This window comes from Nycticebus coucang, chromosome 5 (assembly GCF_027406575.1).
Source record: "Nycticebus coucang isolate mNycCou1 chromosome 5, mNycCou1.pri, whole genome shotgun sequence".
NCBI lineage: Eukaryota > Metazoa > Chordata > Mammalia > Primates > Lorisidae > Nycticebus > Nycticebus coucang.
The window spans coordinates 132,668,348-132,692,199 of NC_069784.1; the positions used below are offsets into that span (position 1 = coordinate 132,668,348).

Genomic DNA, 23,852 nt, shown 5'->3' on the forward strand with positions numbered 1-23,852 from the left:
CTTCTCAGTCCCCACCTGCAGAGATAGCCTCCTCTCAGAAGCAGGTAAACACGTGACCCTTAACTCCTCCTCTCTTCCCACCCGCCCCAACCAACAGATCCAAGGCTGAGCAGCCAGCATATGACGCAGGATTAGGGGGAATCCTAATCATATGCCCCAGTCTGGCCTTCATGCCGGACTTCTCCCATGTATTTTTCTTATTTGTCTCCTATTTCTTGTATCTGTGGGATAAATCCCACTTGGTCATGGTGTATAATCCTTTTCATATGCTGCTAGATTCAGTTTGCTAGTGGGTTTTTGGACTTTTTCATCTATGTTTGTAAGAGATATTGTCTGTAATTTTCTTGTGAAGTCTTTGTCTTGTGCTGGGGTTGCTTGCTGGCTTCAGAGAATGAGTTAAAAAGATCTTCCTCTTCTGTCTTTTGAAGGGTTTGTGAAGAATTAGTATTAATTCTTCTTTAAAGATTTGAAAGAACTCAACAGGAAAGCCATCTGATCTTCGGCTGTCTTTGTGGATAGTTTTTTTTGATTACTCTTTACTTCCTACAGGTCTGTTCAGATTTTCTGTTTCTTCTGGGGTCAGTTTCAGATGTATGTGTCTTTCTAGGAAGTTATTCATGTCATCTCAGTTATCTAATTTGATGCCATTATCTCATCTGTCTTATATCAATATTGTTTTATTGTAAAAATAAATGAAAGGAAGAAAACTTAAAGACTGTAAAAGTTAACAAATAGAAAATGAGAGTCATTTGTAAAAGTGGAGGGAAAGAGAAGTAACCAAAGACTTCAGTGAGACTAGCTAAGCACTTGGGGTAAGCCCTGAAGGGGAGCTGTTGGTCTTTTGCATTTTTTTACATTCTACAAGATGCATACACTCTTCTAGCTAAAAGAGCTGGAGCTTCTAGCAAAGAAAAATCCCAGCGTGGGTTACACATTCTGCCCTGCTGCTTTGTTTTCTCTCCTTTTGAGTAAGCTTAGGGCCAAGAGAAATATCCATACCAAGCGATTTCCAGGATTGTCAAAATATAGGAAAATGAGCTAAAGTATTTCAAGACTGACAATGAAACTAATTCTTTGGGGCATTAGAACATTCCTTTCCTTTAACTTGGCTAAGCTGCCCATTATAGACATCCCAACCAAGACTATCATAAAATGAGCCAGCACATCATGACCGGCAAGGCCTAGCCAAAGGGGACCCACAGCCCTGCAGGACTCCTGGTCTCTGACGCAGTGACAGACAGAAGGTGTCCGCCCACCTTCTGCTTCATCACTAGGAGCAATGGGTTCAGCTACTTACCAAGCTATCTGTCATCTTCTTTTTTATTTATTTATTTCATTTTGGGGATATAGTGACTGATACTTTGAGGAGACTGAAATTAACTATTTTGTGTGGCAGACCTGGACTCCGTGCATCACACACACTGTCATCCCACTCAGTCCTCACAAACCACCTGGTGGGGGTGTTCTGATCACCCCTTTGAGGAGACTGAGATTTGGGGGTGTTGGTAGGTGAATAGCCCACCAGTGGCCACCCTGAGACTGAGATTTCCTTCTTGGCAGTCTGACTCTTAACCACTAGGGAGTTGAGGGGGAATCTTCTTATGGAGTGCTGTGGCATGATGACTCCTCCCAGGGCTGAGGAAGTCACACAGAGGCTTTCTGTGCTGATGGACGATTAATTTCTCCTGTGGTCAGTCACAAACCCAGAATGTGTAGCCACTCCATAATCTAACCCACAACTTGATCAGCGGGTGTCTATCAAGCATCTTCAGTTTCCTCTTATAAATGTCAGTATTAATGATAAATTAACTCTTTTTTTCTCTCTACTTGCTTCCCCCAAGTCCAAACCATTTGTAACATTTCAGAGTAGCCTAGATGAGGCAAAAGGTTTGTCCATGTGGAAACATATCAGTATCCTAGTAAATGATTGACCTTGTCCAAGGGTTATCACTGCTATTTTACAACTCAAGAGTCTTTAGGTCTGAAAGTTACCTTTTAATCAAATTGGGACACTTTTGGTCATTATGTCTTCAATTTTTTTCTACCTTAATCTCATTCTCTCTCCTCTAATTATACATCTTAGACCTTTTGATATTGACACAGGGGATAATCTCGGAGTCTCTGAGATTATCATCAACTTCTCTCAGTTCTTCAGATTGGATAATTTCTTTTCTTTTTTTTTTTTTTTGGTTTTTGGCCGGGGCTAGGTTTGAACCCGCCACCTCTGGCATATGGGACCGGTGCCCTACTCCTTGAGCCACAGGCGCCACCCTTGGATAATTTCTTTTGATCCATCTTTGTGTTCACTAATTCTCTGCCTTCTTCAATCTACAGTTAAGCTCATCTAGAGAATTACTCATTTTTATTATTATGCTTTTTCATTCTAGAGTTTTCATTTGATTCTATCACAGTTTCCCATTTCTTTGTATGTCTATTAATGTTTTATTGAATCCTGGATTTTTGGATAATAAAGTGTAAAGTCTCTGGATTTTGTTATCTTCCTCTGGAGAGTGTTGACACCTGTTTTTGCAAGCAGTTCAATCACTTGCTAGTTGACTCAAACTTGTGTGGGCTTGTGAGTACAGATCTATGGAAAAATCCAAGGTATTTCCCAGGCTTCTCTTATGTGGTATAATTCAACCTCCAAATTCTGTCTGTCTTCCCTGAAGCTCTTGTCAGGATTTGGTTTTAGTCTTTGTTAGAGTGGGCCTAGGGTCTTACTTTAGTGCATAATTCTTACTCCTAAGGCCTAGCCTTTCTAATGTCTTAGCTGGATCCCAGAGAGGTTAACAGGGTGGTAGAGGGGTTAATGTGATGGATGTCTCCAGAGCTACTTTTTTTAACCCCTAGTATCTCTATTTCTCTCTTAACCCTATTGTAGCTGCTATTTTATAGGCATTGGGGCGGGGGGGGGGGGTTCTCACCCTACACGTGCACAGCACAGTCTTTGGCTATAGAATTGGAGGGGGCTCCCACAAGGACTTCTAGTCCCCTCTCTGCCCAGCATCCGCTTCTCTAATGTCCTGGACTACAAACCCAGCCACTTTGGCTTCCTCACACTCCGATCTCTGTTTTCTCCACTCAGCAGAACTACGAGGGTCTGCTCAGACTCCAGCTCTGTGCCACAGTTAGGAAATTTTCCCCAAGAAAAAAATAAAAATTGGTTGAACATGGGCTCGCCTTTTGCATCTCTCTTCTCTCAGGGATAGCACTGTCTGTTGCGCACGGCTTGGTATCTTTTGCCTCCTGTGTTTTGGCTTATTTCATATGCTCCGTGTGTTCAGAGTGAATGCCAGTCCAGTGTCAGTTATCCATCATTCCTGGGAGCAGGAGCTTTGTGTCTGTAATTAAAGGACATTTGCTCCAGATATGCCTGTTTGCTCTTCACGTCACCAACAATAAATACTGAATTAGCAGTGGAATCTGAGACATTTAGAGACAGTTATATTTAGCACCAGGCTCAGCATGTTCATTTGCAAAGACAAAAAAGGCTGGAGGGAAAAAGAGTCCCTAGGTATCTTTGATCAAATTTTTGCCTATCATTTTATTTTAGGGCCAATGTTTGGATCAGAAAGTGTTTCCTGAATGATAGGAAAAGTGCTCCTAGGGAAATATGCAGTGTTTCAGAAATTAGAGATAAAAGCTTTATAATGCTAAGTCTTAGATAAGCACTCTGATATCATGGTTAAAAACAATTAGATAAATATTGATAGAAAATTCATCAAAGTACCCACTTAGGTCTCATTTATTATCTCAAAAATGGGAACTTTACCTGGTGGTGGTTTATTTAGTGCTTACAAAATCTTCTCTCTACTATAAATTCTCAAGGAAAGAAATGTTAGAGAAGTAACAATGTGACATCTAAAGCAATAAAATAACGTGCGTGATCCCAAACACGGCTTTTATCATATGAACTCCTGTGCAATTCTGAGAAGCCATGCTGGGAGTATGTGTGACTAACCCTCCCGCTAGCTGAGGATCATGTTTTCATCATGCCTGTTTTCCTCATTATTGGCTTGATTATTTCCCAACACAGAAGTTCTGACCGTGACAATGTGTGTATGCACACTCACGACATTTTGGTGTGCCTATCTCATTTAATTGTCAAATAATTTAATTTCTATAACTGGGGTCATAGTCTACATTTGTATCTGGTGGGTTGGAACCCAGCCCTGACCTGCTTGTAGCTACAAAGATCCTTTGGGATCACATTTGATAGGCAAAGATAGTAACATAATACGTAGTTGTTGTGTCTTTTTAAAGAAAATCATTTACTATGTTTACTGAATCTAACATCTTAAATCCCCCTTAATGCAGTATTCAAAACCAGACTAAACCAGCGGTCATGTGATTTATTAAACTAGTATAGCAAAAGCTCTCTGCGTGCATGATCTGAAAAATGAAATATAGTGGGAAAAATACCGTAAACTGAAATGATAATGTTGAATAAAATGAATACAAAGAAACTCTCTTCCCAACTTGCATCTACATTCTAGTTAGATTTCAGAAGATGGTGGTGTTTTTCTAACTATAAATGAGCATTCCCAAGACACCAGAAAAGGGCTTCACAGGAAAGCAGAAATAAGTGATGCTCAGCATTTCGACAAAATTGGAGCAAAAGAGATAATTTCATTGCTTCTTAATTTGTATACAGACCATCTAGAAAACGCCTAGCTTTGCTTTTAGCAGCATCTGTACACTAGGTTTTTTTCTTTTTTCAGACAAAAATTTAGCTAGGGTAAAATAACATGTATTCCAACATGAGCAATTTTATTTGAAACTCTGCAGAGACAAAAAGTAAACGATCTCTATGGCATTTTTAAATTGTAACATTAAGTGCTAATGTGTATGTCATCCATACATCTGAAGCCATAAACTTCTTTTGCAAGTTAAATGCCAACGCTTCCTATAGGTGGTAAATCAGCCGTCACGGGGACTTACTGCGACTGCAGCAGAAAACTCCAGTACCCTAGACAGGGGTGTTTTTATGCTCCCAGCAGAAAGGTCTTTTCACAGACACTCTTACTGGAGATCAAAATTTTATTCTATTCAGCATTTTACCCATCGTTTACCTAAAAAGTGGCCATTTTATACGATTCAACCTAATACAGTTATTTGATAAATATGAACTTTTAGAGTTGTTGGAATGAAAGCACGAGTTTCTCCCTTTGCTATTTATAGTAGATGGACTGTCACTGTCAGATATCTGAGCGGTTGCCTGTGTGTTTCCTTAAGATTATATAACTGGTTAGGTCAATTCAAACATACCCAATGGCTTCCTGTTGTCAGCTGGAATAAACGCACAGCCACCAAATTGTTAGAGAAAAAAAGGAGCAATGATGTCTCCCTCTACTGGTAGAAGATAAAAGAGTCCTCAAAAGAAAAGCCAGGAAGGAAGGTGGTGGAGGAAAAAGAATCAAGGTAAGAGAAAGGAGAACTAGTAGAAAGGAAGAGAAGAAGAGAAAAGGAGAATGGTTCAGCGCCCGTAGCTCAGTGGTTAGGGCGCTGGCCACATGCACCGGGGCTGGTGGGTTGAAACCCGCCCTGACCTGCTAAACAACAACAACAAAAAATAGCCGGGCGTTGTGGCGGGCACCTGTAGTCCCAGCTACTTGGAAGGCTGAGGCAAGAGAATTGGCTTACGCCCAAGAGTTTGAGGTTGCTGTGAGCTGTGATGCCACAACACTGTACAGAGGGCATACAGAAAGAAAAGAAAAAAGGAGAAGTGTGGGGGAGGAATCAATGAAAAGAAACGATTGAGAAGAAAGAAGAGAACTGGCAAGGCCAGAGAGCAAGAAAGCTAAGTAGAAAAATCGACAAGAAATGGAGAAACACGAATTAGCAGCAAAGGTTAAAAACAAACAGACAAAAAAGGAGATGTTATGAATACGTTTCATGGAAATGAGTTTTATTCTCAAGGTTGTGCTAACTTGATTATGTGGACAATGAAATACTCTTGTCTCCTATTCACACACACACACACAAAAATACATTTCATGGCTCATACCCACAGTAACCCTGAGAATATGGGTCATTTTCCCCCATGAGGTTCTCGAACAGGAATCATGACTGTGAAAGTGCGTGAACCCATCCTCCTAGGATTTTGGCAGTAGGGAATGATGAGGGAAAATGTTCTTTTTAAAAAAATATTGCACATCCCTGAATCATTTGATATCTGAGTTTGTCTTAAGAAGATATTCAAAACAGGCAAAGTTTTGGGAGCATTTTATGAGAATTGTGGAGTCCATTGGGTAGAGCCATGACATGCATCCAAAACAGTCCTGCTGTTCCCCACATCTGTTCTTTCTTGTGAGCCAACAGGAGACGTCTATGGGCCATACCCACAGGATAGAGTGTGGTCCCGGTGTGCTTAAAATGGGACTGGTCTTCTAAACAGAAATCAGTTTGGATGTGGCAAACTATTTTCAGAGCCACAGGCTATAAGCAGGATTTAGACACCAAGGTGTGTGGTTTGAGTCTCTGTGCTCACTGGGAGCAGGGCAGCTGGGCAGGGTGCCCTGAGTCCCTCTCACAGGGGAGAGGCCCACAACTGTACATGCGGAGATAGTCATTAGTTAAGATATTTGAACAAATTTCATATGTAGAAGAGGTGCTCAAAGTCAGATAACTCAAGCTGGGATTCGAAATTGTCATTTGGAAAAGATTTCTGAATGACTTATATATAAATTTGTTTTGAATTAAATAGCTTAGATTACACTTTTTCTTTCACCCATTTTTTTTTCACACTTTCATTGAGGTCCCTAAGCTCTACCCTTGATAAAATAGCATCTTCAGCGATGTCCTAGCCAGTGAGGCCAAGCACAGCATTTGTTACAATCTTTAACAAGTCGGAGGTTTGCCATGAAAAAGCACCTGTAGGTATGGGTAGGAGGGGGCCTGAGTTTGGAGGGCCCTGAACCAGGGTGTGGGAGACCCCATTTAAGAAAAAAAAACACAATATGCAGGGATGGATGGGGCTATGCAAGGAAGGGACCCTGAGGCTTCATAGTAAACACACCGGTAGGTCTATGTTGAAAGTGGGGTTCAGGGCGGCGCCTGTGGCTCAGTTGGTAAGGCGCCGGCCCCATATACTGAGGGTGGCGGGTTCAAACCCGGCCCCAGCTGAACTGCAACCAAAAAATAGCTGGGCGTTGTGGCGGGCGCCTGTAGTCCCAGCTGCTCGGGAGGCTGAGGCAAGAGAATCACTTAAGCCCAGGAGCTGGAGGTTGCTGTGAGCTGTGTGAGGCCACGGCACTCTACCAAGGGCCATAAAGTGAGACTCTGTCTCTACAAAAAAAATAAATAAATAAATAAAAAGAAAGTGGGGTTCATAGCTGAAAGCCTCAGAAAGCACATCAGACTCCACATCGCTCTTCCAGTGAGCACAATCTCTCTTAACAGGTCACTGTCGGTAGCTACTTTCCCTGGGAGGTTCTCGTGGGTGCCCATGAGCGCATTAGCTCTGTGCCAGGCTTAGGTGGGAGACAGGCGATCAAGGAAGAGGAAGGGGGGAACTGACAGGGAGTGCCAAGTAGAAGAATGGTCAGGGGACATGGGAGAAAGACACAGAGGGTGTGGGTTGAAGACAGCCCACCACTCCCCTCAGCTCTCACCCCCATGACCTTGAACATCTCTTCCAGCTCTAACCTATTTTCTATGAGTCTGTAGAAGCCACTCAGAAGTACTCAGGCAGATCTCTGAAATAGAATTTGCCAATTAGTTTTCAATAAAAAGGCTTTCCTCAGGTCAACAGACAGGCAAATCTAATTTGTAATTTCCTTGTTCCTTAGAGCTGGGGGCACCATGTGGACAGACAGTATTAGTATGAGCAAAGGCTCCAGAGGGGAGGGTGGAACTAAGATGCCTCATATGGGAAGAGTGGTGGAGCTGTCTGCAGGGAAGGTGATGGAACTCTCTGCAGCAGCCTCTGGCCCAGCTCAGCTGCAGGGCAGCCACTCCCAGCTGAAGGAGATGGGGGCACTGCTGCAGCTCAGCTGCAGGTCAGGGAGAATACTAGATGGTGGTGTTCATGAAACATTCTCTAAAGCAGTCTGTCCAAAGCCTACCACAGTTCCTAGAAGACCATGTTTAATCAGCAAGGCTGCTCCTCTTCCGCTTCTGCCCTGTCTGGACCGAACCAGTGTCTTGAGCGAGCTGACAGCATCAGGGAGTGTGGGCAACCTGCACATGCCACAGCTGTCTGTGGGAACGGCCTCACCACACAGCACCCCACCAGAAAGCCTCTGCTGATGCAAGAGCTGAGCAAGCACGGGGTCCCCCACCTGTTACCTTAAAGGTCTGTTAATGCTTAAACATCAGCCCCTTCAAAGTACTTTTTTTTTTTTGAACCAGTCTCACTTTGTTGCCCTGGGTAGTGCTGTGACATCACAGCTCACAGCAACCTCCGGCTCCTGGGCTTAGGCGATTCTCTTGCCTCAACCTCCTGAGTAGCTGGGACTACAGGCGCCCGCCACAACGCCCGGCTATTTTTTTGTTGCAGTTTGGGAGGAGCCAGGTTCAAACCCGCCACCCTTGGTATATGGGGCTGGCGCCCTACTCACTGAGCCACAGGCACCGCCCCCCTTCCAAGTACTTTTTAATCCTTTCTTCCCCACTCCTCAGGGGTTTGGAGTCCATTGACAGGGATGAGCAATAGAAAAGTGAAGATTTGGGCGGCGCCTGTGGCTCAAAGGGGTAGGGCGCCAGTCCCATATGCCGGAGGTGGTGGGTTCAAACCCAGCCCAGGCCAGAAACTGCAAAAAAAAAAAAAGAAAGAAAAGTGAAGATTCTCTGAGACTTGCTGTCCCTCTTTAAAGCTCTGCTATGAGCTTTGCTCTGGCCTGGAACCAGGGTCTTCGAACTTCTAAACCTTGTGAATTCCTTAGGCACTGCTGCCTCTCAACCTTCTCATCTAAGCTTGGGGGTCCTGGTAGGGGATGGCCCACCACTGTGGTTTGAGAAAGAAATGGTGAAGCTGGGAAGGAAGCCCACACTGCAGCAGGTGATAGAAAGGCCTAAGGATTTTTGACTTCAGGAGAGCTCTCCCCCTCCCCCTCCCACAACTCCCTCTCCCCCAGGGTGTCACATGCACCTTGGGCAGTGCCCTGTGGCTGCAGGGGTGCCTTCCTTGTCAGGAAGAGGTTGGAGCAACCTCCATCACAAAGCTGTTGGTAGGTGGTCCTTTAGTAACTCTAGAGCTCTAAAAAAGAGGAGGGGATAAGCCAAGTAACATTTATTAAGCACCTAGTGTGTGTCAAATGTGCGATAGTGGAAAGGGGTTTATCCCGGCGTCAAATCCTGGGTCCATCCCTCACTTTCATCTGTAAGGGGTGAGGAAGCCACCCAGCCCATCTGAGCAGTGGGGTCTGCGATGTTAGTAATGAGGGGAAACATGCTTGTTCTGAGAACTTCTGAAGAAGCGGAGAGCGCCCAGCTCTATCTTGAGCAGAGTCACAGTGTGCATGCCTGGCGACCATACCTGTTCCTCCTCCTTCCCACAGAGACTCACGGAGGAGCTGCAGGACTCCCAAGTCCTGTTAAGTCTCCCCTAGCTGTTCTGAAACTCACCCACAGTCCGGGAAGAGGGTTTGCAGAGCTATAGGAATCCCCATCCCTAGGCTAGAAATGTCTTTATGCTATTTTCTTTGCCTAGTCAGGAAACTGAAACTAAAGACACAGCATCTATGAAATAAGACTTAAGAACACTTAGAAGAAAAGGAAAAGTCATGGCACCTGTGGCTCAAAGGAGTAGGGCGCTGGCCCCATATACCACAGGTGGTGGGTTCAAACCCGGCTCCAGCTGAAAAGGAAATGTCTTCTCAGATTTTGGTGCTGTCAAACCACAGAAGCTCAATGGATGGTTCTTGAAGCTGATGATAATTTAGCAGTTCTAGGCTTTTACAGATCCGTTCAGTCAGACTGTCAAGGGCTTCTGTTACCCCTACACAGTAGAACCTGTAAGTCAACTCCCCCAGGGACTGTAGCGAATTGGTCTAGGACTGCTGTACTGATAAGATCCGTGTGGTACATGTCTGGTCTGTGTGGTACATGTCTGGTCTGTGAACATTAGATCAACTTAAGGGGTGGTCAGTGAAGGGAGGTGGTGAACTAGGGAGGTTCTGCTGTATTTTTCATCTTTCCTTTTTGTGGTAAAATAGACATTACACAAAATTTACAATGTTAACAATTTTTAAGTGCACATTTCAGTGATACTAAGTCACTTTCGTGTTGTTTTACAGCCACTACCACCATCCATCTCCAGAACTCTCCCCCCACCTCGGCCCCTGGAACCCACCAGTCTACTTTCCCTCTGAGAATGTGGCTACTCTAGGGGGCTCCGGTGGAATCAGTTTTGTCTTTTTGTGGCTGGCTTATCTCACTCGGTGTGAGGCCCTCCAGGCTCACTGATGCGTGTGTGTGCGTGTGTGTGTAGCTGTGAGGCTCCCTCCTTTTCAAGGCTCAGAAACAGGCCCCTGCATGTAGAGGGCACGTGTTGTCCGTCCGCTCACCCATCCTCTGCCGCTTGGGCTGCTTCCACCTTCTGACCTGCTGTGTGACTAATGTTGCTCCAAACATAGATGTGCAGCCCCTATATTTTTAAAATAAAAATTGGTTTTCAGCGTATGACAAAGCTGCCTCAGACTGCTGTAGGTGGTATAAGCCAATACTCTGAAAATGGGATTTTTCAAAAACTGCAGCCTTTAAAATGAGCGTGAAGGCCGCAGGCAGTGGAGCCGGCTCGGCTACCCCTGGAGGCAGGCTGGGCACCTGAGGGTGACTGTGGCTTCAGGGGGCTGTGTAGGCTCCAGGTGCTCGGGGTCTCCTACCGTGCGCGCCCCGCCTGGGCTTTCTGAGGCGTCACTAACGGTTTCTCTCTTCTCGCACCTCCCCGCCCTCCCCGCCCTGGCCCTCCTGTCTCCCCTTCTCTCTGCTGGCCCCTCCTGCTCTCCAGTGCGACCAGGACCAGTGCATTCAGAGCACCAAATTCGTTTTGCAGGCCGCGGCCACGCCCCTGCTGCAGAGCGAGCCCAGCCTCTCCAGCGACGAGCTGCACCTGCCCGGGAAGCCTGGCCTGGGCACGCCCTGCGCCAGCCTGGCGCCCGGCCCGCCCACACCGCCCTCCTCCATGCCCAACCTGGCCACCGAGGCCGCGCTCGCCGAAGTTCTGCCCCGCAAGGAGGAGCACGTGGCGCACCAGTTCCTGACCCCCGACGAGGTGCCCTCGCCCCCCGGCCTGCTGGCGGCGGGCAGCCCCCTGGCCCACAGCCGCACCGTGCACGTGCTGGGCCTGGCCAGCCAGGACTCGCTGCACGAGGACTCCGTGCGCGGCCTGGTGAAGCTCAGCTCCGTGTGAGCTGCGGGGGCCCGGCCTGCGGGCGACGACCTTCTCCTGACCGAGCGCCACAAACGAGGTGACAGCCCAGGGTCTAGGGTGCAGAGATCCCATAGAGAGTGGACAGAGCCCTGGCTGATGGCAGCGGGTGGCGGGACCACATGCTTAGAGCTTGGTTGTATTTGAATTTTCTTCTCCACCCTGAGCACTTTGACACAAAGGAAAATAGAGAAGGAGCTGTTTTCGGGTGCTTGGAACCGAAAGGGTGGACCTGGGGGCCGTGCTGCCTCCAGGAGTAGAATCCGAGTCTGGGAAGAACAGACTGCCTGGAAGTCACACCTCTGCCTGCTCTGGTGACAGACACAGGGAAGGTGGCCAGACTGAAATTGCACTTAAGTGTTATGCTACTAATATTGAAATAGACATGCCATTCCATTTGTTAATTAAAACAACAAAGAAAACCTAACAGGAAAAAAACCGACTAGACTTGGGTTTGCATGCCACGCTGCGTCTGCGTTACAGTGGTGTTGGTATTCCAAAGGAGATGCTGCTTTCTTTTTTCTTTCTTTTTCTTTTTTTTTTTCCTTTTTTTCTTTTTTCAATTTTTTTTTTTTTTTTTGTGTGTGTGTGAGAATTTTCCAGTGCTGTTTTGTTGGAAGACAGTACAGCAAATGGAGACTAATGGACCGTGTCATCACCTGTCAGCCTGTTGGGCCTGGGTGTGTGTGGACAGGTGGCTGGGCTGCAGAGGGCGGCTGGGGTCTTACACATCCGATGTCATGTAACCTCTGTTCAGAATTCCATGAGGTTTGTGTTGTGCAGCCCGACCAGAGTCTTCGCCTTCTTGTGTGCTGAAGCTTCCCATGGAGAGCCAATAAAAAGACCTCTGTTATTCTGGGTCTGCGTACAGTTATCCTTACCAGCTTAAAACAAAATCACCTGTGGGGCCTAGGGAAGTTTGATTTTATTGAAGTATCCCTAGTGAGGAATGGTCTCAGAACAACCAAAAATCAAATCTTTTGATTGGGAAATAGTTACCGGATGATTTCCATCAGTTTTATTCCCCTTAATCATCTCTTTTTGACCCAGTCTTGTGGAATTTGTCTACGTTTACAGACTGCCTGGTGGCAGTTAACCTGCAGTAGGTGCAGGGGAGAGGGTGCTCGGAAGAAGGGGCCTTGAGCTCCAAGTCATGTTAACATGTCACTGAACCCAGAAGCTGAAACTTGAGGTCCTAGGAGAGGTGTTAAAAAACATGTTACCTAGATGCTAATCAGAATGGAATTTTAAAATTATCACCTTATTTGCTTTCATCTGTCACCTAGAAGGGAAGTGGCTTTGTACCTAGGAAGTAAGTCACTTAGGAGGCAGCTATAGGGGACTCAGCAACATCTCTCCTGTCTTCTTTCCAGATGATAAATCTAATAGCCAAATCTACTCAAGTTAAAAAGTATGGTCTTGTGATAATCGTGTAAAAAGACAAGATGCAATGATCATTGATACGAGAAATCTCAAATGATTTGCATTTGGGGGAAAAGGCTGTTTCCCCTGGGAAGGAATTGCCCTCTTATATAAAAGAAAAGGAAAGAAAAAAACAGAAGCATGGTTTTCAAGTTTTATTTGGAATAAAGGCAGCTCACAGGTCAAAACATAATTTCTCCTGGAAAAAACTGCGTAATTCTTGCCTTGCGTTATCTTTGAACTATTTTTCATACTGTATGCACGTATAGAAAATGGAAAGGCAAACTATATGTCATCACCCGACATCTAACTGCTCGTGCCTACTCCTAAGTTATAATGATTGGAACACACCCACACACACTCACAGTCACCAATATACAGGGATCCTCCTTGCACACAGATTCTGTGCACATAAATTTGTGAGCACAAGGCGACAGCACACGAAGGAGCTTCCACGACTTCCCAAACCATCTCTGCCCCTTGCCTCCTCCCACCTGCTTCCCAGAAACCGCTGGAGAGAGTCTAATGAGAAGAGAAGGGTGCTCAATGGGTGGCTTCGAAGCCACCTCAGCCCTCACTCCAGTAGCATGTGTGGCCCCGTCCATTTCCAATTTCTGCTGCTGTAAGACAACAAGGATCTGTAGAGCCATTTCTCTTCTGGCATTGCCTAAGTCAGTGGTTACCAATTGCCTACAACCAGTCCTTCTTCCCACCTTATTATGTAAAAAACCAAGAAGCGAGGGTCATTATTCACTTATCCTCACTTGACTATTGACTTAATATTTATTATCAATTCTCCCAGCACTGTCCCTATACCCAGGTGGCATCATTTATCAAAGAGAGGATTGGGAATTTTGGTGAAACAAATGAAGGCCATTCAGGTTTGAGAGAGAGGGGTAACTTGAATGGGCCAATTTGCTAAGACAATGAATGTCTTAAATACCAACTGTCCATGCTCCCAGGGGCCGGTCCCTTCTGTAGGGCTGGAGGGATGGTCTGGGGCATGGCTCGTCCAGTGAGGTGGTGGCTCTGCATTTCCCAGAACAGAGAGGTGTATATATTAAATGACCAGCAGTTATATCTACCCATGGCTGAGTACACTTGATGTTTCTAAACTCTTTATGTTAGTGATTGACTGCATGCTAACTGTGAAAAATAAGATAAATATTTTACCATGCTATTAAGGCTTGAACCATTATCTCTCTCTCTCTCTCTCTCTCCCACTCTCTCTCTCTCTCCCATTCTGTTGTTTAAGAATTCATCTGCTTTCATTCTCCTGGGAGCACTACAGGGGACCACAGGCTTCCTGGCACTTGAAGGCTAAACTTAGCCTGAGAGTCCTGGTCCCTAGAAAGCAGGCAGAAGGCACAGGAGGGTGACAGACAGACTACTTGGGAGGGCCGATGACATGTTACTCTGTGCCTGGGGGAACCAGCCCGGCCCTTAGGCTGTGCCCAGTAGAAAAATGCTCACTCCAGCTTTCAAATGTGATTATTTCAGCCTGTGAGAATGATTATTTCAGCCTGAGCTAGCAAAATGCCAAATCACTGTTCTAGCCCATGATGGCACAAAGGAGGAGGCTTTCCACTGCCGCCCCCACCTCCCCACCAAGGACTGCAGTCTTCGTCGCTTGGGCCTAAGATGATTATTGCAAACGAGAGGTAACCCCATTTTATGAGCCCCATTCCTGCTGAGACCTGATGGATCAGTCCCTCTGATGCTTTGAAGGCCCCTAAACTCTTCACATCCTGGGCCCACGTCTTCTTGTCTGATTCAACAGCAAGAAAAATGAATTTGCCAAAGTTGGCAATAGGTATCCTTGGCACTGGGGCTTGTGATGGCATCTCCTGGGATGTGCTAGAACCTGAGCCAGGCAGAAACTGTCTCTGGGGTCCCCAGCCCACCTCCGCAAAGGCTTCTCTGTAACTCGGCTGCCCCTGTCTCGAGCTCAGCCAAAAACCATCTTCTTCATGCCAGGAACCAACTGCTTCTTACCCCCCAGCTTAGGGCTTTTGAGTTCATTGGGAGGTATCAGGGTCAGCATTAAGATCATTTTTTAATATTTAAAGGCTATAATAGGAATTTTTCCAGCGGTAGTTGTCCTTTATTTACCCAAGAGAGTACAATGTTGATGCCATTTAGTTCTTGAGCAGGTAAGAAAGAAAAAAAGGGAACAAATGTTAAATATACTTTCTAATTAATGCCTTACAACTGTTTGAAAGCTGAGCCTAAGTCAAATTGATGTTTACATTTTTTATTAAATACGTATGAGTTGGGGGAGTCTAGTGTATTCTCTTCCAAATCAGAGAGACTTTCAAATCAGCTCATATTCCTCCTGGTCCCTCCACCAAATCTGGAGGCCTGTGTATGGCATTGTATGCTGTTTCCATGGTACTTCATGAAAAAGAAAACTGCCTCTTACTTGTTCCCTTGAAACCTCTCTCTCTCTTTCTCATAAGAATAAGTTATTGAAATATGAAATGATCTGAAGTGTCATTTTCTTTCAAATGAATGTCAAAGTTTTGTGAATCAGTAAGTCCTTTGTCCATTTGCCCATTGTACATGGTCCTGATAATACAGCCAAGATGGATTTTCACATCTACATGGTTAGGACATTAATCCAGCCATAAAAAATAATTGGGATATTGAAGATTAGATTGTTTCTGGAATAACTGAATTTGCAGCTGCCACAAAACTAGATAAATGGCTTCAACTGGAATTATGTTTCAATCTCATAAACCCCAGAAATTATACCCAGAATGGATTGGAAAGCAGATGAGCATCTTATGATATTCAAAGACTTTTTTTCCCCATCAGTTGTTGAATTTTTAAAAGAAGCTTGATGTTGCTGATGAAGACGTGAACGAACAACTCTGAATTGTCTTCAGTATTTTAAACATGTAAACCAAGGGGCCACATGGCATATCCAAGAGACATATGTTCTGGATTCTGTACGAACGGAGGTGGTTTGGGCATACATTTTAAAAAAAGAAAAAGGTTGAAGCCTTGCTAACCTTTGCCCAGAGCATTCTGGGTTGATACTTCACAATAGTCAAACATTTTGGCATGAAATGAAAAAAGAGCTTTAAACTCTTAGTAGATTCAAAGCCCCAAGTCTGAACAATGCTGAACTTGTATACATCTCATGTTTTCAGAGATATGTATGCTTAAGTGCCTTTCATGTTTTAATCAATGTTTGTAGAATTTATCTTAAACCTGAAATGAATTTAAAAAGCATTTTCCTCTTTCAATAAAAACTGCTAATGCTATAAAATGTAAATTTCCGTCTTTATAAGGTAGATATTGTCCAGGTCAACAAGATGTAGGGAAGCATAGGGTTGACTTGCTCTCAATTACTGTGCACTGTGCAAACAGCCATGTGTATAAGAACGTGGGTTTTCTGGTGACAGATATCCAGATTGGTGTCCTTGAGCTGTGGTTCTCAACTTTTTCTGTTCTTAAGCGGCTATGGAGCAAGGCAGAAATTCAACCCCCTAATCCACTTGTTCTAACATACCCGCCACACACACACACACACACACACACACACACACACACACACACACACACACACACACACACACACACATTCCATCCTCCAGCCTCACCAGATAGGAATTGTGTTTCGCTACACATAACGAAATCTCCAAATAACCATGGCTTAGAGAAAGAAATGTCTTTTCTGTCATGCAATTTAGTGCCGAGCCAGGCAATCCAGGTCGGCAGCTCCACCATGTAGTCAGTGAAGTCGTTCCAACTTCCTGTTCTGCCATTGATAGCACTGACTTTCATCCTCAAGGTCACTTCATGGTCACAATATAGCTGCTACAGCCATCAAGCCCCCTTGAAGAGCATTCACGGAAACCTTGACCCGTGAACAAAGTTGAGTCACGTGACCACTGCTGACTGCAAAGGAGTTTGGGAAACATGATGTTTCAGCTGGGTGCATTGCTGCCCAAATAATATTGGGTTTAATAATAAGGAAGAAGAGGGATGTGAGCATTCACCAGAAAATCACATCACAAGAGAAAACTTCACCTCCTCCATTAGTGAAAAAATGAGATCTTCCAGCCAGAGCCGTTGTCCCTTCTCCTCCCTACCAAAAAAAAGCTCTGGCTTCATCCATTTACTTTTTCTCCCTTTAGAGAAAGTTCCTACTTGTTAAAGCAGGCTTTGAACCTGTCTCCTCCAGCCCCTCTCTCCTCCATGACCCTAGGACCCAGCCCCTTACCTCTTTTCTTAATGATTTTTTAGAACAAGAGGTGGTTTTTTTTACATACAGCTTTTATGATGCTGAAGTCACGGCTACTAACATGCCCATGCCCTGAATAGTCCTCCCTCTACCTGTTGGGAAGGTTTTTAGCCCTGCTTGGTTTCCAGTGCCTTTGCCTCTCTCTGTGGCCATGTGTGCCCATCCATTAGTTCTCCTGCATCTTCAATTTCTCTCTTTCCATCGTTGCTTTTTTGATGCCACCAGACCTTGCTGCTACTTTGAAAACAAAAAGCTAAAGCGTCTTCCTTGCCCAGCTCTCATCTGTAAGCTCTTGTTCCTCTCATTGCCCTAAGTCTTGGGAGTGGCCCGTTCTCACCTCTTCCATTTCCTGCCCTCCCCGCCTCCTTCATCCCAGCATCCCTGCTCTGCAGCGTGCTTTAGAAGGGTGCTTGCCAAGATTGCCAGTGGCCAAATCTTGTGGCCTCAACCTGCCGTCTCTTTACCATCCCTGAGCATCGGCCCAATGCAGACCCCCAGGAGCCAGCCAGCTGGGTGCACTGGGGAGAAAGCACAGCTGCGCTGCCCAGCGCCCTCTCCCCTGGGCTCAGTAACCCGGCTGTCTTTATTCTAGCTGGCATCTGCTTGCATCCTGCTTCCTTCTCACACTCCCACCTGAGGACACTAGGCAGGGCGTGGTCCCCTGCCTTTGCCCGCTGCCCTCCTCCCTTGGTTCTCTGCAGATTTTGCTTCTCCAATGCCTTCCATGCTCGCCCATGCTGTGGGCTCCAAACTCCATCTCCCTTCACCCTCCTGAGCACCAGCCCCACATCCCAGGCAGCTGCCTGCTCAGAAGGAGCTTCAGCCCAGAGTCTGGCTCCAGCTGTCTTCCTAAGATTTAGGTGAAAATGAACTTTCTGCCTTAGAGCCTAATCCCAGAACATGATGGAAGGGAAGGGAAAATGTGAACATGAAGGTCCTTTTTGTGAGGCCCAGAGGGGATTGTGGAATCCCCTGCTGTGCTGGCTTGAATCTCCTCCCCCCCCCCACTCCTTCTTCCAAGGACACCCCTCCCTTCCATAATGTATGGGACATCAACTAGGGAACTCATGAGGGAAAGCTGGTCATCTCTGAATGTGTCTGCTCCCCCGGCACTTCTGCCTCCTGCCCAGTGAGGTTCTATGCATTTCCAGGAACTGATGTGTGAGTTACCAGCTGATACAGCTGAGCTATTTTTAAATTCCATTTTAATCAAAGGAAGGAACGGGCATTTGTTTCCGCCAGACACCTCCTTATCAGTTCGTCATCGGTGGCATCTGTTGCTAAGAAGTGCTCCTTAAGCCCGTCCTTCACCTGTCAGGAAGGAGAATGCGTCCCAGGAGCAGTGTGGGGTGCGGTGCTTCAGCTAAGAGGGGAGCAAAAGATCTTTTTCTTTCTTTCTTTTTTTTTTTAAGAATCTACTTCCTTCTTTGTAACCCTGGGTAACTAGCTGAGCTACAGCCCTGCTCTGTGTCTCACGTAAGAGCTGGTGAGCGGGCTTGGCGCCTGTGGCTCAAGCTGCTAAAGCGCCAGCCACATACACCTGAGCTGGCGGGTTTGAATCCAGCCCAGGCCCGCCAAACAACAACGACAGCTGCAACCAAAAAAAATAAATAAATAAAATAAATAGCGAGGCGTTGCGGCAGGCGCCTATAGCCCCAGCTACTTGGGAGGTGGAGGCAGGAGAATCACTTGAGCCCAGGAGTTGGAGGTTGCTGTGAGCTATGATGCCACAGCACTCTACCCAGGGCAACAGCTTGAGGCTCTGCTTCAAAAAAAAAAAAAAAAAAATTGGTGAACGCACAGATGACCCATAGGAGCCATCAGAAATTGTTTGCCTAGGCTGGAATCTGGGGTGGTTTGCAGAGTCAGTGAGGATAATAACGCATTTGAAAGGAGGTGGGTGGTGCATAGAGCTAGGATGATACCCTCAAGTAACCCCAAAGCAAACATATTCGTAAGCAAGATGCGTGCACATTCATGGAGAGAACTCAACATGATGGCTGCTACTACCCCACACACCTGTGCCACCTCACCACAAATGCTACAGATGATGATGATAAGCAACAGAGCCCTTGCATGAAAATCTTGGGTTTCAAAATTTTTTATCAGTGGTTTGGCACCCATAGCACAGTAGTTACGGCGCCAGCCACATACACCAAGGGTGGTGGGTTCAAACCTGGCCCGAGCAAGCTAAACAACAATGACAATTGCAACAAAAAAATAGCCGGGTGTTATGGTGGGTGCCTGTAGTCCCAGCTACTTGGGAATCTGAGGCAAGAGAATTGCTTGAGCCCATTTTGTAAAATATGATAAAAATAAGTTACTAGAGGGAGGCGCCTGAGGCTCAGTGAGTAGGGCGCCGGCCCCATATGCAGAGGGTGGTGGGTTCAAACCCAGCCCCGGCCAAACTGCAACAACAAAAAAAAATAGCCGGGCGTTGTGGCGGGCGCCTGTAGTCCCAGCTGCTCGGGAGGCTGAGGCAAGAGAATCACGTAAGCCCAAGAGTTAGAGGTTGCCGTGAGCCGTGTGACGCCACGGCACTCTACCCGAGGGCGGTACAGTGAGACTCTGTCTCTACAAAAAATAAAAAATAAAAAAAAAATAAGTTACTAGAAAAGTAAACTTTTTAATAGGCAAGCAAAAGGAAAGCCCCAATATTTCATCATTAGATTTAATGGACACACTCTGTCAAATCACTAGAAACATTTCTGAGCACGAGTATCAGCTGCTGTCCTCATCCAGAAACAAGCAAATCCTGGCTGGTGCTTTGAGTAGCCCTGAACGCAGTAAAGCCTCAGCCTGGCCTGTGTCGCGTTCTGACTTCTGCCCTCTGCAGCTGCGTGATAAGCTGTAGGCCCTTGGGATGTTCTGCCTGATAAGAGTACCTTTGCTTACCTGGCCCTGCCAGATGCTCTGTGCTGGCAGTATGGTTTATGGTCACGTGGTACCCGCTGAGTCTCTGGAGGGGCTGGGTCTAAGGTCAGCATGTCTACGTGACTCACCTCCAGTAAAAACTGCGTGCTGTAGGCTTGGGTGAGCTCCTCCCACCCCACCTCTTTGGTGGTAGGTACAGATTGTCATAATGGCTGCTGGGGGAAGTGGGCGTTGTTTGCACACCTCTGCTGGGAAGCATGCCTGGAAGCTCTGTGTGTGCTACCTGCAGACCCCGCCTAGCCCCTCTTCCTTCTGTTGACCTTTATCTGGATCCTTTCACTATAATAAAGTGGAGTAGCAAGGTTTTTCTGGGCTCTGTGAGTTCTTCTAGCAAATCAACAAGCCTGAGCGTCGTCTTGGAGACCTCCAACCTTACAGTAGGTGTCAGAATCAAAGATGGTCTTGGGGACTCCAAACTTTACACGGGGGTACAGGCAGCTCCCGAACTGTGTTCTGAGGGATCCGATGAGCCTCAAGACGAACCTCTCCCACCCACAAGCTAACACCCCTAAAAAGCTGTACTGCAGACACCCCAGGCCTCTCTAACAGGGCAAATATGTTATCTGTGGCCCATAGGAATAAGGAGACATTACAACATTAGCAAACTATTTTTTAATTTACATTAACTGACAAAGAGGAGAAAAGAGGGCAATTAGGTTTTAGTTAGAGAAGGAAGAGGAACTAGCAGGGTAAATCATTGTGGGCTTAAGGCTAATCCTCGGTAAGCGCCATTAAAGACCTAGACTAATTTGTTGGCTTTTCTAAAAGGGCAGGAAACATATTGCTTATACTTTGATTGCTCTTAACTGGGCGGATTCTAATCCAGCCCAGGCCCACCGAACAACAATTGATGGCTGCAACCAAAAAATAGCCAGGCGTTGTCGTGGGTGCCTGCAGTCCCAGTTATGTGGAAGGCAGAGCAGGAGAATTGGTTGAGCCCAGGAGTTGGAGGTTGCTGTGAGCTGTGATGCCACAGCACTCTACCCAGGGCAACAGTTTGAAGCTCTGTCTCAAAAAAATAAAAAACATTGTCAAACTTAATATAGTTAGAAATATACAAGATTAGGAAAATAAAGAGCCTTGTTTGGGTTTTTTTTTTTTCTTCCTCCTAATTTTCTAGGAAAAACTATAAAATGCTTAAAGGAATAAATAGTTGCTAAAAAATGTCCAGAGGTGTTCCAAGCTCTGGCATTTTAAAATGCCATCTGAGAGGAAGAATAAGAGGTGCCTGTGTAGTGGGGGGCATCCTGCAGCCTGCTCTGCCTTGGGGTCACATAGCAACCTCTTGGGAACCACACCAGCTATCTTCCCATCCCTTGGCCATGAACCAACCGCTAAGCCACACTCAACAGACGAAGCTGGGAGCCTTGCGGAGCACACAACCAGAAGGCCCGTGGGATGCCCGTGCAGGAGGACTCATTTCTAATTCTGAGGTTCTTCAGGAACTGAAAACCACTGTCGTGAAGGTCACATGCCTTCAACAAGAAAGCAGGGACACACTGCAGGTGACGGGCAGGTAAGGCAGGGACACACGGGCCCTCTGCTCCCTACCACGGAACTGAAGTAGCAGCCTTAAGCCCGGTTCTCTATAGCTCCCTACTTCTCCCGTCCCACCTGTGCCCAAATCTGACGGCAGCAGAGCAGAGGAGGAGATGCCTCCGAAGTCCCTCAGAGCGATAGGCCTCAGATTGCAGGGGCAGAAGGACCCGGAAGGCTCATAAGAGCTCAGCCTGCCGGGCCCACCCTCAGGGTCTCTCACTCACAGGGCTGAGGGCCTGAGCACCTGCATTTCTAGTAAGTTTCCAGGGGAGGTGAGAACTCAGGCTTAATCATAAACCCTTATGCCAGCAGATGGCCCAGAGCAGGGGACAGTTCGTGCTCAGGCAGGAGGTAGCCCGGCCACCTGTGCTGGGTGAGCAGAGTTTACACTCACATCACTGGTTTGGATTCACACTTTGAGAACTGCTGGTCTGAAGAGTGGCCGGTCTGTTTCTATGGAAGGAGAAAGAGCTGGTGGGTAGTCTGAGTGATAAAGCACCCATGGGAAGAGGAGGAGCTCAGGGGGTGGCCTCCAAAGCTGCTTCCCAACCCCACCGATGCCTGAGGCTTTGCTGCCCTGCCACACCTTGCCGTGGGGAAGCCAGCTGACAGGAAGACTCCACTCCCCGTCTCCACACAGTAACTGAGCAACATGGTGGGCCACATGTTGGCCAGGAGCTGAGAATCGCAGTTGAACCTCACTGAGGCTCCAGCTCCTGACTCCCTCAGGAGCTCACTGGCCATCAAGTCACAAACCCTTATGCCAGCAGATGGCTCAGAGCAGGGGACAGTTTGTGCTCAGGCAGGAGGCAGCCTGGCAACCCGTGCTGGGTGAGCAGAGTTTACACTCACTGTCCAAGTGCCCCACTTATTCTTGGGAGGATTTACAGCAAGGTCAAGGATGACCCATGGGATGGTAAAGAGGAATCCCCCACCCCAGTTCTGTTGTGCCACCACCCCCTACTCACTGAGTTCGTGGAACTCCTCTGGGATCATAGCACAGCCCGGAAAGTAGAAGTCGATTCCTGTCCTGAATCTTCTACACAGACTTTGGGTAAAGCTGAGGAGAGAGAACAAATTTAGAGCAAAGCCCTTCTGAGCCTGGGCATACACACAGACCCAGAGGGACACCAGCGGCCAGGCTTTCTCCACCACAGGAAGAAGAGTTGAGACTGTGTGGACTGAGGGCAAAGGAAAGGGCAGCCTGCCCCCCAGGGGGCTTGCAGGGGTCCGACAGCAGAGGGACGGGAGCCTGGCTTCTTGGAGATGGCCAGGGTCCCAGTCAACCTGAGAGCACCTGGGGGAAATTCAGGTAAGTCAGGTAGTGGCAGAGACAGGAACCCCATGGCCAGATCCCAGCCCCTCGCTCCAAGGCCCAAGCGGGTGACAAGACCAGCTGGACTGTCCCATGTCGTGAGCCACACCCAGGGGTGAGGGTGCAGCTGAGGCCAAAGCACGAAAAGGGTCCTGAAGACAGTCATTCCTGCTGCTGGGGAAATGCTGAGTTTTGTAAGAAAGCAACGCTGTGCCGTCTGCCACACGCACCAAGTATTGGGGAAGTGCACAGATCTCAGATGCCTATCGAGGGAGTGGCACGGTGGGGGCCGTGGGAGTCACGTTTCCACACAGGCCACAGAGCAGGGACCCAGGCCCAAGGCATCTACCCAGAGGACTCCGTGATGAACTCACCACCCACAGCTCAAGGATGAGACAGAAGCTCAGACCTAAGGACATTGCAGCCTTAGACTGAGGCCACCTAGAAATACCTGGCCTGATTTTCCCCACCTAGTTGGAAATTAAGTAGTTACCAAAAACAAGCTTTTTTACACCCAGGTTTGTGACTATGAGATTTATCTTTGCCACAAAGAGTCATGTAGCCCTGGCCATGTGGCGTTTCTACCTCAGGAGTCTGCAGGACCAACCCGGGGTAAAAAGGGCTCCTGCTCAGCCTCCAGCCTCCTCTCTGCTGGGCCACACCATGGCCTCCAGCTGCTCCAGCCCCCCGAGCTGTTCCACCCCTTCCAAGCCTGGCTCCTGCCCTCAGCTCAAATCGCTCTGTCACTTGAGCCAAAGAGTTTGAGATTGCTGCGAGCTATGACGACACCATGACACTCTACCCAGGACCACAGAATAAGACTCTGTCCCCCTTCCAAAAAAATAATAATCACTGTGGTCCCCTGTACTCCCTAGTCAGGGCCTTGCTTTTTCTAGCCTCACAGCAGTGTTTGCTTCCCACCATTATATCATAGCCGGTGTTGAAGTTGTTTGTACTGTGTCTTCCCTAATACAATATAAATTCCATTTGTCTTGAATCTCCAGTGCCTAGAGCACTCC

The 23,852-nt window shown here is 46.9% G+C and overlaps 1 protein-coding gene across 2 annotated transcripts in view; it reads left to right on the forward strand.

The window, feature by feature from the left end:
• Positions 1-16,048, forward strand: part of ZDHHC14 (zinc finger DHHC-type palmitoyltransferase 14) — a 262,390-nt gene extending 246,342 nt beyond the window's left edge. The window contains exon 9 of one of the 2 annotated variants that reach the window (XM_053591335.1): positions 10,952-16,048. In XM_053591335.1, the coding sequence (XP_053447310.1) occupies positions 10,952-11,353 (402 nt within the window). In that variant the 3' untranslated portion in view covers positions 11,354-16,048. The remainder of the gene's footprint in view (positions 1-10,951) is intronic. The other variant, XM_053591336.1, reaches the window with a different exon arrangement.
• Positions 16,049-23,852: the final 7,804 nt, after the last annotated feature.